The sequence below is a fragment of the Puma concolor genome, chromosome B2 (assembly GCF_028749965.1).
Source record: "Puma concolor isolate L17-30 chromosome B2, mPumCon1.1.hap2, whole genome shotgun sequence".
NCBI classification, from domain to species: Eukaryota; Metazoa; Chordata; class Mammalia; order Carnivora; family Felidae; genus Puma; species Puma concolor.
In genome coordinates, this window is record NC_141671.1 from 42,213,692 (window position 1) to 42,229,243 (window position 15,552).

Here is a 15,552-nt window from a genome sequence, read left to right on the forward strand (position 1 = left end):
CCCGCCTCCAGAGTCCAAAGGTCCAAGTGGTGGGTGGACTGTGCTGCACTGAACGCTACAGAGGAAGCCCGCACTGAGACTGGTCAGTGGGTGGGTGGGCGGCATGAGATTTGAAGAGCTGCTAGATCAGGTGGGAGGCTTTGGGCCTTTCCAACTGTGGAATGTGGCACTGCTGGCCCTGCCCCGAGTGCTGCTGCCCATGAACTTTCTCCTGCCCATCTTCCTGGCTGCCGTACCTGCCCACCGCTGTGCCCTCCCTGGTGCCCCTGCCAACTTCAGCCACCAGGACGCTTGGCTGGAGGCCCACCTGCCCCGGGAGCCCGATGGCACCCTCAGCTCCTGCCTCTACTTCAATCACTCCCAGGCCCTCCCCAACACCACATTATGGGGAGCGGGGCAGAGCCCTGGGCTGCTGGAGGGTGAGCCTTCCACAATGCCCTGTCCTCAGGGCTGGGAGTACGACCGCTCGGAGTTCTCCTCCACCATTGCAACCGAGGTACCTGAGCAGGAGACTGGGGGACACGTGAATGGGATGGGCCTGCCACTGCCCTGGGTGATTAATTACTGTGTGGGCATTAGACCTGTTACCTTACCTTACCTAATCTCAGTTTACCTATCTGTAGATGGTGTCTATGAATTTAAAGCACTGAGCTTAGTTCCTGGCTTGTAGTAAGGAGCCCATACACCAGAGCTGCTATTATTAATTAGGAGGTGATTAAGGCAGGTAAGGGCTAAGATGGCTCTAGGGAGTTGGGGGAGAGTTGAGAAAGGTGTTCTGCAGTAGGAGAAGGAGACACAACAGAGGCCTCCTTCTTTCCCTTTTTTTTGGGCCCAGGTCTGGGATTTACTTAATCTACCTAGAGGTGAGTGCAGATGGGGCAGAGTCTCTCTAGAGAGGAGCGGACCTGTTGTCAAGGTCAAGACCCTCCACGGAAAGAAGTTGAGGCTACAGAATTGGGGAAGGGCAAAGTCTCTTACCCCTCAAATTGGAGTGAATAGTTGAGGGTTTATTATCTGACACGGAGGTACCAATATGGAACAGTTGACCTCAGGAGGCCAAGAGTCTGGAGGTGGGGGGGTTGGTGCTACCTGGAGAGGGCCTGTGCCCATGAGAGGCCCCTCCCTGTCTGTCCCTGCAGTGGGACCTCGTGTGTGAACAGAAAGGCCTGAACAAAGCCACGTCCACCTTCTTCTTTGCTGGTGTGCTTGTGGGGGCTGTGGCCTTCGGATACCTGTCTGACAGGTGGGGTGCAGTGGGGGCCAATAAGGGAGCGGGCTGGGGCACCCTCTCCCACTGGTTGGGGTATGGGCCTAGTCTACCTCTGTCATGGGACCTCCCCTCTACAGGGAACTGACTCTGCATGACCCCTGTGCAGGTTTGGGCGGCGCCGTCTACTGCTGGTGGCCTATGTGAGTTCCCTGGTGCTAGGCCTGGTGTCTGCAGCCTCAGTCAGTTACATCATGTTTGTCATCACCCGCACCCTCACTGGCACAGCTCTGGCTGGCTTCACCATCATCGTGATGCCACTGGGTGAGGCAGGCAAAGGATGGGCAGGGCCCAGAAGACTGGAGGGAGGCAGTTGTCAAGGGTGAGACTGAACTCATCTGGCCCTTGCTAACTGTCTTCCTGTCTCTGGCCCCTGCCCTGGGCCCAGAACTGGAATGGCTGGACGTGGAACACCGCACCGTGGCAGGTGTCCTGAGCAGCACCTTCTGGACAGGGGGTGTGACGCTGTTGGCACTGGTCGGGTACCTGATACGGGACTGGCGATGGCTTCTGCTGGCTGTCACTCTGCCTTGTGCCCCAGGGATCCTCAGCCTCTGGTGAGGACTGTGGGCAGCTTGGGAGTGGGAGATAGAGGAAGCCAGAGATAGAGTTAATCAGAGGCTGAGATTAGAATACAGAGTGACTGAGATATGAAAAGAAAGAAAAAGTCAGTGACCGAGAAACAGAAAAAGAGAGAAAGAGAGACAGACCAGTACAAAGAAGATGGCAGTGGGCATGAGAAGCAGAGAAACACACAGTAACATATTGAGAGACAGTGGAGAGACAGAAACAGAATCAGTGAGAGATAGCAAGTGGCAGAGACCAGGACTGAGGGGCAGATTCAGGGGGACAGATAGAGATGGACATGGGGGTCACAAGAGAGACAGGGATGGAGAGACAGGGCCAGCATAGGGGTAGGGAGTCCAAGCAGGACAATAGGAAGCCAGGCAGGGTGGGCATTTCATTGTCTTCCAAAAATGAATTGGCTTTTGATGCCCCTTGGGGATTTCTGTATGTCGGTCTCTCCTTCATCCTATGCCCTCCTGTCACTTATGGGAGAAGTGGGTGGCTGACGCTGGGGAATGAGAATGAGACCAATCCAGTTGAACAGAGAAGGGAATCCCAGGCTGTGGAGGAACTAAGCCTGGGCAAGGAAGTGTGGCAGGGTGGATTTTAAGTGGGGCTTTAAAGGATGAATAAAAGTTTGTCAGGTGAGGAGGGTTTGAGAAGGAGAGCACATTCCAGGTTGAGGGGACTGCATGAGCAAGAGCCTGGAGGCTGACAGGCTATGGTGTGTCCAGGAGGGAGATGTGACTGTGGGTGCTGACTCTGCCTGAAGGGCCTCCTGCTGTCCCCCAGGTGGGTGCCTGAGTCTGCACGCTGGCTTCTGACCCAGGGCCGTGTGGAGGAGGCCCACAGGTACCTACTCCGCTGTGCCAGGATCAATGGGCGGCCTGTGGGTGAGGACAGCCTGAGCCGGGAGGTGAGAGTGAATGTGTGTGTGTGAGCACATGCAAGTCCATGTGTGTGGGGACGCGCACGTGTGTGTGTGTGTGTGTGTGTGTGTGGCCGTCCCGTGTCAAGCGTCCCCTTCCTGGGGCCCACTGTATGTGCAGGAAAAGCTCCTGACCCCCAGTGGAGAGTTTCCAAACTCATTGGGATGTCCTACCTGGCTCTGGTGGGCCACACCCTTGACTCGGAGCCCACCCGACTCAGCCTGCATGTGCATCCCCACCCCCACTATTGGAGAAGGGAGGAGGAACAGAGACCCAGAGAGATCAGTGTGCCTAGCTAAGCACAGCCAACTCTGATGTCACAAACTCTCCTCCTCTCCCACCAGGCCCTGAGCAAAGTGGCCGCCAGAGAGCAAGTGGTCCGCAGACCCTCGTACCTAGACCTATTCCGGACCCCAAGGCTCCGACATATCTCGCTATGCTGCATGGTGATGTGGTGAGGAGCGGGGGATGGGTGGACAGAGAGGCAGACTCCAGAATGATGCTGAGTGTGAGTTGGAGGGACTGTAACCGTGCAGGGCAGGAGGACCAGCCTCTGGGGAGATGGGACACTGGAAGATCACAAGATGGAGCAGGCATCAGAAGCAGGGCTCAAATTCAGGTGCTGCCACTTCCTGTGAGATCTTGGACAGGTCACTTAACCCCAAGCCTCAGAGCCCCTTCTGCAAAACAGGACGCTGTTAGTTCCTACCTCACAAGGTTGCTGTGAAGATTAGGTAAAGACGCTTTGGCCACTGGCACGTGCTGCATATTCCGTGGGGATTATGAGGACAGGGATGGTGGTGGGCAGTAGGCTCTGGAGGCGGGGGAGGTGGTCCCTCTAAAAGGCCAAGGCTCCCTAGGAAGACAGGACAAGGGGGATGAAGAGGAGGGCCCCTGAGTGCATTGCGACCCCTTTCAGGTTTGGAGTAAACTTCTCCTATTATGGCCTGAGCCTGGACGTGTCGGGGCTGGGGCTGAACGTGTACCAAACGCAGCTGCTGTTCGGGGCCGTGGAGGTGCCCTCCAAGCTGCTGGTCTACCTGTCGGTGCGCCACGCAGGACGCCGTCTCACGCAAGCAGGAACGCTGCTGGGTGCCGCCCTTGCTTTTGGTGCCAGACTGCTGGTGACCTCGGGTGAGCCTCACCCGGAGGCCCCGCCCACTCATCGGAGGCCCCGCCTCCTGGCCCAGAGCTCCTGCCCTTTCCCGGAGGCCCCCACTCAAAGCCCTCCATTTGGGCAACCTCCCACCCTGGGAGTTCTCGGTCTCGCACAAGACCCGCTCACTGCCTGAACCCCTTTTCCTCTAGAGATGGGGTCTTGGAGCACCGCCTTAGCAGTGATGGGAAAAGGTTTTTGTGAAGCTGCCTTCACCACAGCCTATCTGTTCACATCGGAGTTGTACCCTACCGTGCTCAGGTGAGGGGAGCCTGACAACCCATCGGGGGGGGGGGGGGAGGGCTTGTAATCACTTCTCTTTACCAACCCCCCCCTTCCCCGCCACGCGCGCGCGCGCGCGCGCACACACACACACACACACACACACACACACTGCAGCCCAGTTCCTCCCACCCATTCCTTATACCACACCCAGAATACAGAGCTAATCAGAGCCGTCTGCGTTTGCTTAAGTCTGGGAGAAGGCAGAACATTTTATCTTTACTAAGTGACCCTGAGTGAGGTCACACTTCTCTGGGGCTCCTTTAAAATAAAACAGTCACAAAAGGCGCCATCTGTACCTCCCTCCCATTTACCACAGCCCAGGCAGAGCTGCCTTATGGGGTTGTCTCTGTAAGTAATGCCTGGGGCCCTTTCAGCTAGCTATTGGCAGGTGGGGAGACTTGTCGGTAACTGGGTATGCTTAGAAAGCCTTGCTCCTCCTCTACCAACATGACAGGGTCTGTAGGAGCTGCTGTCCCTCTTCCTTCCACATCACCCTACTCTCAGAATGAGGGTCCCTAGCCTGGGGACAGGTGGGAAGACCACCTGAAAGAAGCCTTAGCTTTCTTAGCCGTCTGGGGAGAAGGGGACACCAGGGCTTGCCAGCCCAGGATGGGGGAGCCCTGTGAGGCATGACCCTAAGTAGGTGTGAACACCTACCTTCCCCTATCCTCTTTCTGAACAGACAGACAGGAATGGGGCTGACTGCACTGGTGGGCCGGCTGGGGGGCTCTTTGGCTCCACTGGCAGCCTTGCTGGATGGAGTATGGCTGTCACTACCCATGCTCACTTATGGGGGGATCGCCTTGCTGGCTGCCTGCACTGCCCTCCTGCTACCAGAGACGAAGCAAGCACAGCTGCCAGAGACCATCCAGGATGTGGAGAGGAGGTGTGTGCACAGAACTATTTGTGTCTGTGTGAGCACATGCATGTGGGAATGGGTGCCCAGGTACCTGACACCTTAGGTAGGATTCAGAGAAGACCTGTGTGCACATTGTGTATCTGGTGCATATGTGCAAGCGTGCATGGGTGTATGGCCTGAGGTATGCAAACTGCATGTATAAAAGTACACAAGTCCATATATGTGTGTGTACACAGATGTCCAAGATTGTCCAGGAAGAGGTGGATGTGTGCACCCCTTCACGTATGCCTGCACATCAGAGATGCATACAAGCATGTGTGCGAGTCACTGGCAGAAGTATACATGTTTGTTTACCAGCAGCTGAGGAGAGGCATAGGCCAGCCGTGATGAGGCAGGCTTGGGTGGTAGGCCCAGGGGCTAAATCCCACCATTGCTCATGACTCCTTCTTCCCCAGTGCCCTGTCTAGGCTTCAGGAGGAAGAGATGCCCATGAAGCAGATCCAGAACTGAGTGGTATCAGGGGCAAGCTCTCTACAGAAGTTCTGCAGCAGGGGCTGGAAGATTAGAAGGGCAAGCCCTGTGGCTGGGGCTACGGGCATCAAGTCCCCTGCCCAGGGCTGGAGTTGCCACCAGTTCCCCCTTCTCTGTGCTCATCCAGCCTTGACTGTTTAGCCTCCAGCTTCCTAGAATGCAGTGGGCTGCTGGACAATTCTGGTACCCCTCTTATTCTGTAAATAAAGGTGTCCCGTGGGTTTGAGGCAGCAGTGAGGAGCTGTGGGATGAGCCCTGGATGGGAAGCCAGAGTCTGGCCCTGGGTTCTAATCCCAACTTTGCCACTGATTTGCTGTGTGACCTTGGGCATGTGGGTTTCCCTCTCTGGGCTTCAGTCTGTTCATCTCTCAAACGGATAATGAAGCCTCTTAGCAGACCTCACCACAGGATCTGTCTGTTGTCATGCTCAAATGAGATGTTGAATAATGTGTTTCTCCTACAGATGGTGCTAAAGAAGGAATTACCCTATGATAACTTCTGGCACCAACAGAGCTGGTAGGCATGCTGTCCACTCACTGCATGGTGCTGGGAACTGTGCAGGACCAGGGTTCCAGGAGAACAGAGCTCTTTGTTCCCATGGCCAGCCCTATACCTCCCGGTAGTTTGCAGGGTAATGCATCCCCCCTCCCTACACTTCCCATCCTCCAACCCATTGATTAGGCCTCATGCCCAAAGAAGAGTTGAAGGCATGGGAGCCAACATTTTATTGGAGAAGCCAAAATCAACACATTTTATAAGTACCTTGAAGTTATAGAATTTGCTAGGGAAAGGGATTGGGAAGGCCAGGAGGCTACCCTTTAAAATGTGGTAGCCTAGTTCCCCTGACCAGATAGAAATGCGAAAGGCAGGAATTGGCAGAGAATGTCTAGACCCCCTGGTCTACCGTAGAGCCTAGGCCCAGGCCACCTGAAGCCCACCTTCCCCCTGTGGGACTGAAGAATTCTGTAGCTTCCAGTAGGACCATGGAGGGAATGGGTGAGGTCCGAGTTAGAGTGACCTCTCCTGTGAGCATCTCATTTGGATTTTATCTCCACAGGGTCATAGATGTAGCAGCCCACATCTCCAATGTTCACACCTGAGAGAGAGAGCCCCATTACCAAGGGCCCTGGTGCTGGGGGGTGTTGGGCTGAGGGATGAAAGGAATTGGGAGGGGTCTGGGGTGTGTTTGACCACAGGGAAATTTGCCCACACATCCCCACAGACCCACATGCCATACTTTAGGCCCACTGTCTGGGGTGTGGCTGCCCACCTTTGGGGCCAAACAGGTAGCCGTAGCAGGGGATGTGGCAGTAGGGGACGCCGTCATGCTGGGACATAAAGAGAAAGAGAGCCATCTCAGCTTGGCTCTCTTCCCATCTCCAGCCTCCCTCCTCCCAACACAACCACCCATCCCTACCCTGTTCACCTCAGCATGACTCCCAGCAGTGAGGGTCTTCCGGCAGCGCTGGCACCTCAGACAGGGTCGGTGCCAATTTCTGCCCAAAGACATCACCTTCTCAGCTGGTGGTGGAGACATTTGGTAGTTCTAGGGGCAGGGCAGGGAGACCTGCCTACTTTGCACCACCTCCCTACACTTTGATGCCCATCCTCTGCCCCCCTCCCCAAGCTTTCCATTATCGCTTACCAAAATAGACAGGTTCTTCGCAGCCAGGGCACAGTGAAGTCTCTCCAGTGAATGTCTTCACGTGGGGATGGCCTTTAAGGGGAAGAGGCCCTGGCTAGGGCTGAGGTGGGGGCCATGCCTAAGCAGGGCCCACCAGCACTGGCCCGCGCACATGGCTTCTTCCAAAAGCCATGCTCATCCCAGAGCCCCCCACCCAGGTGGCCATGAGTCTGCTTTCTTGGACAGAGCTGTTTCCTGTAGCCCCTCGTCCTGCCCCATCCCTATCTGCAGGAGGGACCACCTACTTCCTTCTCCTCCCAGGGGCTCAGGTGCCCACCATCCCAACCCTGTCAGCAACTCAATCCTCAGGAAACCTGAGCTGATAAAGGAGCTGGCCAGGGCATGGGTGTCAGGTGTTGGGGAGCATGGTGTCATTGCCCACTCTAGGGGATGGGAGGGAGGAACAGGGAGAGGGGAGAAGTGGAAGAATATGAGGGGCTGGCCCTGTCTCAATGACCCCTCGCTCCTAGGTCATCCTTTCCATGGCCTTGGCCTGAGAGAGGCCCGAATTCCAGGTCAGGTTTGCCTCTGACTAGCTGTGTGACTGCACAAGCCACACACTTTGCTCTCTACACACTTTGTTTTCCTCACCTGTAAAATGGGGATGATAATGCCATCTACCCAATTTACCTCTTAACTCAGCAGCTGACATAAGGGAACCCCCCTCTCCCCCGCCAAAGTGCCATGGACAAAAGAAGACTTTGCCACAAAGTTGTAGGAATGTGAAGCAGAGGACTAGGTGGGAGACTGCCACCTGGTCCTACCCTTTGTTCCAGCCTAAGGATGAGGAGTAGTTGGGGCCCAACTTCACTTACTTTTCTTGCCCTGGGGGAGGCCAGTCCTGGGCCTGGGGGGGCTAAAGCTGCTGGGGCTGAGGGGTGTGGTGCTGGCAGGGGTGGGAGTGGGGGAGTTGTAGAGGTAGGAGCCCACACCACCAATGTTCACCCCTGCAGAGAAAACAGGGGCAGTCAGCCTTGAGTCTCCAGCTCCCAGCCAAGCAGGGGTCCTGCTGTCCCCTGGCCTCTTCTAGGCTGGTACTTACCCCTGGGTCCGAAGAGAGCCCCATAGCATGGCTTGTGGCAATACGGCCTCCCGTTGTGCTAGGCACAAGCAGAGGAAAGAGGGTTGCTCAGGGCTAAAGGAGGTGGGGGGGGGGGGGGTTCTCCTGTGTCCTACAGGCCTTCCCTCAAGTCCGGTTGCCAGGTGTATGTGTCCACTTGCGTGGTGGGGCTGGTGAGGCTGGGAGGGGTGGAGGGTAAGCTGGCATGCTAGAATTGCCACTGTGGACAGGAGAAAGGGCAAGAGCAGGCCAGAAAACAGCATTGCTTCTCTCCCCTCCCCATCAAAAGGCACCGGGTCCACCAGCACAACTCAGGCGTCCCAAGTCCTGGCTGGTGTGGGGCCCTCCGGGTAGATGGTCTTGGTAGCTGACTGCTGAGGTTGCCTTCGGTGAGCTTCCTGAGCGGAAACTGGGGACTGGTGCTTGGAGAACAGGGACAGACAGAGGGCTGTGCGCCCTGGCCAGGCCTCACCTCTGCATGCCCTCCTGGGGACAGGACGCTGTGGCAGCGTTCACATTTCAGGCAGAAGCGATGCCAGTTCTTGCCCAGGGAGCTCACCTTCTCCGCTGTGGGGGACAAGGTGGAACCGGGCTGTGGGGGAGCCAGGCCTAGCAGCGGACGCCCCCATTCCCCTCCTCAGCCCCGCCCGCCCTGCTTCCTAGAGACTACGAGGAGTGTCCCCGGGAGGCCAGTTCAAACCCGCCCGAGTGCCCTGCTCCCGAGAGGCGGAAAGGGGGTCTGAGACCACACGGTCGCCAGTTCCTCGCGTTCTCAGGGGACGTCCCATCTCCCCCTCCCTCCTCAGCCCGGACCTCACCGAAGAAAACGGGTTGCTGGCAACGCGGGCAGGTCCAGCTCATGGCTCCGCGCAGGGAAGCTGGCGCCGCACACAGTAGGCACCACCTAGGGGGGGCTCCGTTCCCGCCCCCTTCGCTGGCCCCTCCCATGGCTCAGCTTTGAGCCTCATTGGGCTGGATCCGAGGCGCCTCGGCGCCTATTGGCCGTCAGAAATTTAGAACAACTCCACCTGGGAGACGGTTACTTCCAAAACTAAAGCCTCCGGCCGGTGGAGAAAATAGAGGGACTTGAAGCCAGACTGGAAAGGAAGATAGAAATGAAGACGCCTGGAAGGGTGGCACTAGTTTTTGGCTTGGTACAAGAGGAAAACTATCCAGAGTGTAGACGCCATGAAAACACTATTATTTCCTTAAAGTGAGGGGTCAGGCATTCTTTGAAATGTTTTAATTCAGTCTTGACAGTCTCGCAGATGGTTAAGAGCAACGGAATCTGGGGAGCATCTCTGCTATTTACTCTCTGGCTTCAGGCAAATTACTTAAGCTCCTTCTGCATCCGTTTTATTTGTACAATGAGTATAATGACAAATCTCTACCTCATAGGATTGTTGTGGAAACTTAAGTAGGTTAATACATGGAAAGTGCCCAAACAGTGCTTAGCACATAACTGCTATAAAAGTGATAGCTATCATTATGATGGATCTCATCATGAACTCAAGATTCGTTTGGAAGCCTCAAAACCGGTATGGCTGCAATAGCTTGCTTGTGAGGGGCGCCTGGGTGGCTAAGTCGGTTAAACGACTGACTCTTGATTTCAGCTCAGGTCATTATCCCAGGGTGGTGAGACGGAGCCCTGCATTGGGCTCTGCACTGACTGTGAGGAACCTCCTTGGGATTCTCTCTCTCCCTTTCTCTCTGCCCCTCCCCTGCTCACACTCTCTAAATAAACTTAAAAACAACAACTTTTGCTTATGACATTATAATGCTTATTTTTAAGATTTTAAAGTAATCTCTACAACTAATGTGGGGCTCGAACTCACAATCCCAAGATCAAAAGTTGCATGCTCTTCCTACTGAGCCAGTTGGGCTTTATAATGCTTATAAATTTAAAGCTATAATTCAGGCACTAATTACATATTCCTAATTTTGTTTTGAGGTGTTTTAGTATTTGTTAAAAGTAGCCCAGCAGCACCTCAAAGGACACTTCAAGAAAATCCACAGAGAATGGGAGTAAATATTTGCAAACATGTATCTGATAATGATCTAATAATCAGAATATATAAAGGACTCTCACAACTCAGCAATAAAAAGACAACCTGATTTGGGGTGCCTGGGTGCCTCAGTCAGTTGAGTGTCTGACTGTTGGTTTTGGCTCAGGTCATGATCTTGTGATTTGTGAGTTCGAGCCCTGCATAGGGCTCTGTGCTGACAGCACGGAGCCTGATTGGGATTTTCTCTTTCCCTCTCTCTGTGCCCCTCCCCTGCTCATACTCTCCCTCTAAATAAATAAATTAAAAAAAAAGAGACAGAGGCGCCTGGGTGGCTTGGTTGGTTAAGCGTCCGACTTCGGCTCAGGTAATGGTCTCGCGGTCCGTGAGTTTGAGCCCCGCTTCGGGCTCTGTGCTGACAGCTCAGAGCCTTGGAGCCTGTTTCGGATTCTGTGTCTCTCTCTCTCTCTGCCCCTCCCCTGTTCATGCTCTGTCTCTCTCTGTCTCAAAAATAAATAAATGTTAAAAAAAATAATAAATAAATAAATAAATAAATAAATAAATAAATAAAAGGAGACAACCCAATTTTAAAACGGGCAAAGAATTTGAATAGATATTTTTCTAAAGATACACAAATGGCCAACAAGCACACGAAAAGATGCTCAACATCATTAGTCATTAGAGAAATGAAAATCAGGATCACAATGAAATATCATTTTAGACCTATTAGAATGGCTATAATAAAAAAGAGGAGTAATAACAAGTATTAGGGAGGATGTGTCAGAATTGGATTCCTCATATGCTGTTGATGAGAATGTAAAATAGTGCAGCCTTATGAGAAACATTCTGGCAATTCCTCAAAAGGTTAGACAATTACCATATGACTCAGCAACTGCAATCCTAGGTATATGCCCAAGAGAAATGAAAGCAAAGCACGTGTCCGCACAAAAAGTTGTACATGAATGTTCATCGTACTGCTATTCACAATAGCCAAAAGTCCATCAGTTGATAAATGGATAAACAATGTGGTATATCTGTGATAGAATATGATTCAGCCATAAAAAGGAATGAAGTACTGATGCACGCTACAACATGGATGAACCGTAAAAACATGCTAAAGAAGCCAGACACATAACACCACATGTTGTATGATTCTATTTGTATAAAATGTCCAGAATAGGAAAATCCATAAAGACGGAAAGTGGATTAGTGGTTGCTAGTGGTTTGGGGTGGAACAGTTGGGCATATCTGCTAATGGGTATGAGATCTTATGGGGAGATAAAAATGACCTGGAATTGGTGGTGATAGGTGCACAACCTCATGAATATACTAAAAATCAATGAATTGTATACATTAGAAGGGTGAACTTTATGGTGTGTGAGCAATTTCTCAATGACAATGCTTGAAGAGAACTTACTTTTTTAAAAAGGTAGCTCAGAGGGCCACCTGGGTGGCTCAATTAAACATCCGACTTCGGCTCGGGTCATGATTTCACGGTTCTTGAGTTTGAGTTCTGCATCGGGTTTTATACTGACAGCTCGGAGCCTGGAGCCTGCTTCAGATTCTGTGTCTCCCTGTCTCTCTGCCTCTCCCCTGCTGTGCTCTCTCTCAAAAATAAATGAACATAAAATATTAAAAAAAAATAAAAAGGTAGCTCAGCAAGTGAGGGGCAGGAAAGAGAGCTGATTACTGTGTGCCAGTGCCCCAGCAGTGAAAAGAATACCTCGATGAAGTATTAGGTGGTAAAATTAAGACTTTTCTGGAGTAAGCTTCTTTTGTCAAGTCAGCTCAGAAACAGCTGAAAGGGAGTTTGTGCTAAAGTTATCCTTCAGCTGCAGTGCTCTGCTCTGCTGGGTAAGAGGAGTCTGTTTGTGTCTCAGGAGTCAGAGAACCCTCTCTGGACTTGAGTTCCCTCAACTGGGCAATGGAATGGGACTGGGGTCTATGAACTTCCACTTAACACTCCTGTTTCTTCACTTGTCTCCATCAGTACTTTTTGCTTATAACACTTGTTTTATCCTCCTTGTTGAATTATAAAGGTGCAAGGCTGCACACTGTGAAACAAACTTTTCTATACATTTTCATTGTTTCTTGTTTTGGTAACTATTTCAAGATCCTTAGTTTTCTTTTTCTTTTTTTTTTTTTTTAATGTTTATTTTTTAAGAGAAAGACAGAGTATACACATGGGGGGAAGGGCAGAGAGAGAGGGAGAGACAGAATCCAAAGTAGACTCCAGGCTGTCAGCACAGAGCCTGATGTGGGGCTCAAAACTCACGAACCAGGAGATCATGACCTGAGCTGAAGTTGGATGGGTAGGGGAGCCACCCAGGCGCCCCTAGAGTTTTGTAACTTTCTTGATGGGCTTCCTTTTACAAATTTGCAAAATATTAGTTTTAGTCTCCACCAATATTTACTCTTGTGTTTCTGCCTCTCTCATTCATTTCTTCTTAAAGAAGGCAGCGAGGACTTCGTTGTAGTTATTCTTAGACATTGTATGTATTCTCCTTTAGGAAGGTTAGCTTCATTTGTCCAAGGATCTATCCTTTGAATTTCCAGAGCAATCCTTTCCCAAGGCCCTGTAGCTCTTTGTGCTGGATCACCTTGGACACATGCCTCAGCCTCCTAGAGAGGTCATCTTTACCCTTGCATCCAGCACAGGGCCCCACACAAAGAAGCCGGTGTTGCAGTGTGAGCACCATGCTGCTTTCACACAACTTGCACTGAGTTGGGGGGCAAGTGCTTTGCTGCTCCTCTCTTCTGTGGCCTTCCTGTACTGTATGGCTGTAACAAACACAGTATGCCTTGTCTTTTCTATGTCAGTGCTTAGGAAAGACTAGTTGAAGCTCTTCCTTTCTAAATATTGGCCATCCATTTGTACATACAGTAAATCACAGTATTCCACTCCTCTTCCTTGCCTGGCTGCTATTATTCTGTCTCTTTTAAAAGAGGCTTTATAAAGAATGCTAACAGGGAAAATGAACACTTCTTGTAGAAATGCACTTGTTTTACTGACGTGGCTGTTTTGAATACTTTGTGTGACTAAAGCCTCTAAAGTGATATTTTAACAAATACCACGCGTGGCGAAGTCCAGTTGAGTGTAGGTATTACCCATTCCGTTGTCAGGGTAGAGTTTGTGTCATCTAAGAGGCAGGTTCCTCTTTCATAAAGATGATTGTTCCCTTGGTGCTCCACCATTACACCCTACTTTTTTCCTGCACAGACCGGTCACAGTATCTGTATACTTGTGTTACACTTACTTACTTGTGACTGAGACTCATCTGTTTATCTATAGCACCAAGTATAGTGTGGGTGCTCAGTAAATGATAGCTACTATTATTATTTTTTAAGATTTTTAAGTAATGTCTACACACAACCTTGAGATCAAGAACTGCATGCTCCACTGACTGAGCCAGCCAGATGCCCCTTTTATTTTTATTAAAATCTATCGTTTGGGGCGCCTGGGTGGCGCAGTCGGTTAAGCGTCCGACTTCAGCCAGGTCACGATCTCGCGGTCCGTGAGTTCGAGCCCCGCGTCAGGCTCTGGGCTGATGGCTCAGAGCCTGGAGCCTGTTTCCGATTCTGTGTCTCCCTCTCTCTCTGCCCCTCCCCCGTTCATGCTCTGTCTCTCTCTGTCCCAAAAATAAATAAACGTTGAAAAAAAAAATTAAAATCTATCGCTAACACTTTTTACTTCATGTTTTCAAGGTCTATTGTTAGGTACATGTATGCTTTAGGATTGCTGTCTTTCTTGATAAATTGACCCTTTAAAAATTTTTTTTAATGTTTATTTATTTTTGAGAGAGAGAGAGAGAGACAGAGAGAGAGACAGAGTGTGAGCAGGGTAGAGTCAGAGAGAGAGGGAGACACAGAACCTGAAGCAGGCTCCAGACTCTGAGCTGTCAGCACAGCAGGGCTCAAACTCACGAACCATGAGATCATGACCTGAGCCAAAGTCGGATGCTTAAATGACTGAGTCACCCAGGTGCCCCTGAATTGACCCTTTTATTGTTGTTGTGAAGCTGAAGAAATAAGCTCTTCAACTCTAGGTGGTGGCGAAGATAATGGCCTCAAACACCTGAGGGCTGTCACATGGACAAGGCATTAGGGGCACTACTGAGACCCCTGGAGAGAGGTCACAGGGAAGCAGATTTGGATTCTGTCCAAGAAAAGAACCCTTTTGCAGAACCCAAACATGAGTGGATGTTTCAGACAGTAGTAAGCTTCCTGTCCCTGGATGTTATAAATAATGCTGGACAACAAACCAACTGATCGCCAGCGTTGCAGAAGGGATGCAAGCATCATACACAGGCAGACCTTCGGGGTTTCTTCACAATTTGACAGTACAGTATATGATTTTGTGATTCTATTCCCAAAGAAGAGTGTAAAATTTGTGTTAGCAAGAGAACACTGTTAAAATAGAGACAGCTACCACCTATGGAGTACCAGTCATAGGCACTGTACCTGTTATTCCTGACCCTACAACAGCCTGATGAGGGGTTTAAATGCTACATTATCAATTGTACATAAAAGGAAAGTGGCCTGGAGAGGTTAAAAGATTTGTTCAAATCATACAGACCCAAGACTCTCAAGCTCTCAAGCTCTTTCCACCCCCTGCTTCTAAGCATGGTTTCTGCTATGCTGCCGGTGCGTTTCAGTCTGAAAAGATACTACACCTGTCTGCACACCACCTCTGTAAAGATAAGAGGACCTATCCAGGTAAATAATGGGTTACAAGAGACAGGGAAATGTCACTGAAACTTTTCCATGGCTTCTCAGTACCCTCAAGGTAAAGTTTTTAACTTGGCTCTAAGGCCTACACCTTTCCAATTCTAGCCATTTCTCCTGTTTCTCCCTCCAACCATACTAAATGAGCTTCTTAAACCTGCCAAATTCCTTCCTGCCTCACGACCTTTGCAAATGCTATTTCTTTTCTGAGAACTTGCCTCCTTAAGATCACTAATTCCTCACTAATTCCTGCCTAACTTTAGGTTCCCCTCACCTACTCAATACCAGGCTACTGGCCCCCGGCACTCTCTCCTACAATATCCTGTGCTGGAGGGCCCAGGGGGTACAATTGATGATAACTGTGTTTTCCTTGCTTGAGAGTTCAACCACACAAGGAAAAAAAGACAAATGGAGACTCATGATAAAGTCTACATTGGTAGCTTAGTGGGAGAGTAAAACAGGTCTGACAACTTCCTGCCCACCTTC

At 51.1% G+C, this 15,552-nt stretch overlaps 2 protein-coding genes across 7 annotated transcripts; one reads left to right on the forward strand and one right to left on the reverse strand.

The window, feature by feature from the left end:
- Window positions 1–5,996, forward strand: SLC22A7 (solute carrier family 22 member 7). 3 transcript variants are annotated; one of them, XM_086706919.1, is made up of 10 exons: window positions 1–496; window positions 1,140–1,243; window positions 1,377–1,531; window positions 1,656–1,824; window positions 2,627–2,750; window positions 3,108–3,217; window positions 3,683–3,897; window positions 4,072–4,180; window positions 4,887–5,090; window positions 5,300–5,465. In XM_086706919.1, the coding sequence occupies exons 1-10, from the start codon at window positions 104–106 to the stop codon at window positions 5,448–5,450; spliced, it is 1,734 nt and encodes a 577-aa protein (XP_086563045.1). In that variant the 5' UTR covers window positions 1–103; the 3' UTR covers window positions 5,451–5,465. The 3 variants fall into 3 exon arrangements, with proteins under 3 accessions (XP_086563045.1, XP_086563046.1, XP_025781434.2); XM_025925649.2 differs by lacking the exon at window positions 5,300–5,465 and adding an exon at window positions 5,519–5,996 and having other exon boundaries at window positions 3–496; XM_086706920.1 differs by lacking the exons at window positions 4,887–5,090; window positions 5,300–5,465 and adding an exon at window positions 5,519–5,996.
- A 294-nt stretch (window positions 5,997–6,290) lies between these two features.
- Window positions 6,291–10,628, reverse strand: CRIP3 (cysteine rich protein 3). 4 transcript variants are annotated; one of them, XM_086706921.1, is made up of 8 exons: window positions 9,157–10,614; window positions 8,811–8,905; window positions 8,321–8,378; window positions 8,094–8,225; window positions 7,240–7,311; window positions 7,012–7,115; window positions 6,865–6,922; window positions 6,291–6,690 (listed from the first exon to the last, which is right to left on the reverse strand). In XM_086706921.1, exons 1-8 carry the CDS (start codon window positions 9,284–9,286, stop codon window positions 6,629–6,631), a joined length of 711 nt encoding a protein of 236 aa, XP_086563047.1. In that variant the 5' UTR covers window positions 9,287–10,614; the 3' UTR covers window positions 6,291–6,628. The 4 variants fall into 4 exon arrangements, with proteins under 4 accessions (XP_086563047.1, XP_086563048.1, XP_086563049.1 ...); XM_086706922.1 differs by having other exon boundaries at window positions 7,021–7,115; window positions 9,157–10,606; XM_086706923.1 differs by lacking the exon at window positions 8,094–8,225 and having other exon boundaries at window positions 9,157–10,628.
- Window positions 10,629–15,552: the final 4,924 nt, after the last annotated feature.

Coding starts and splice junctions, on each gene's coding strand:
- CRIP3 (XM_086706921.1), bottom strand. CDS start 9,286: ATGGGAGGGGCCAGCGAAGGGGGCGGGAACGGAGCCCCCCCTAGGTGG. Junction 8,226..8,320: donor GGCTCTCTTCGGACCCAGGG/GTAAGTACCAGC, acceptor TTTTCTCTGCAG/GGGTGAACATTGGTGGTGTG. Junction 7,116..7,239: donor CGAAGAACCTGTCTATTTTG/GTAAGCGATAAT, acceptor CTCCACCACCAG/CTGAGAAGGTGATGTCTTTG.
- SLC22A7 (XM_086706919.1), top strand. CDS start 104: ATGAGATTTGAAGAGCTGCTAGATCAGGTGGGAGGCTTTGGGCCTTTC. Junction 1,244..1,376: donor TTCGGATACCTGTCTGACAG/GTGGGGTGCAGT, acceptor ACCCCTGTGCAG/GTTTGGGCGGCGCCGTCTAC. Junction 1,532..1,655: donor CATCATCGTGATGCCACTGG/GTGAGGCAGGCA, acceptor CCCTGGGCCCAG/AACTGGAATGGCTGGACGTG.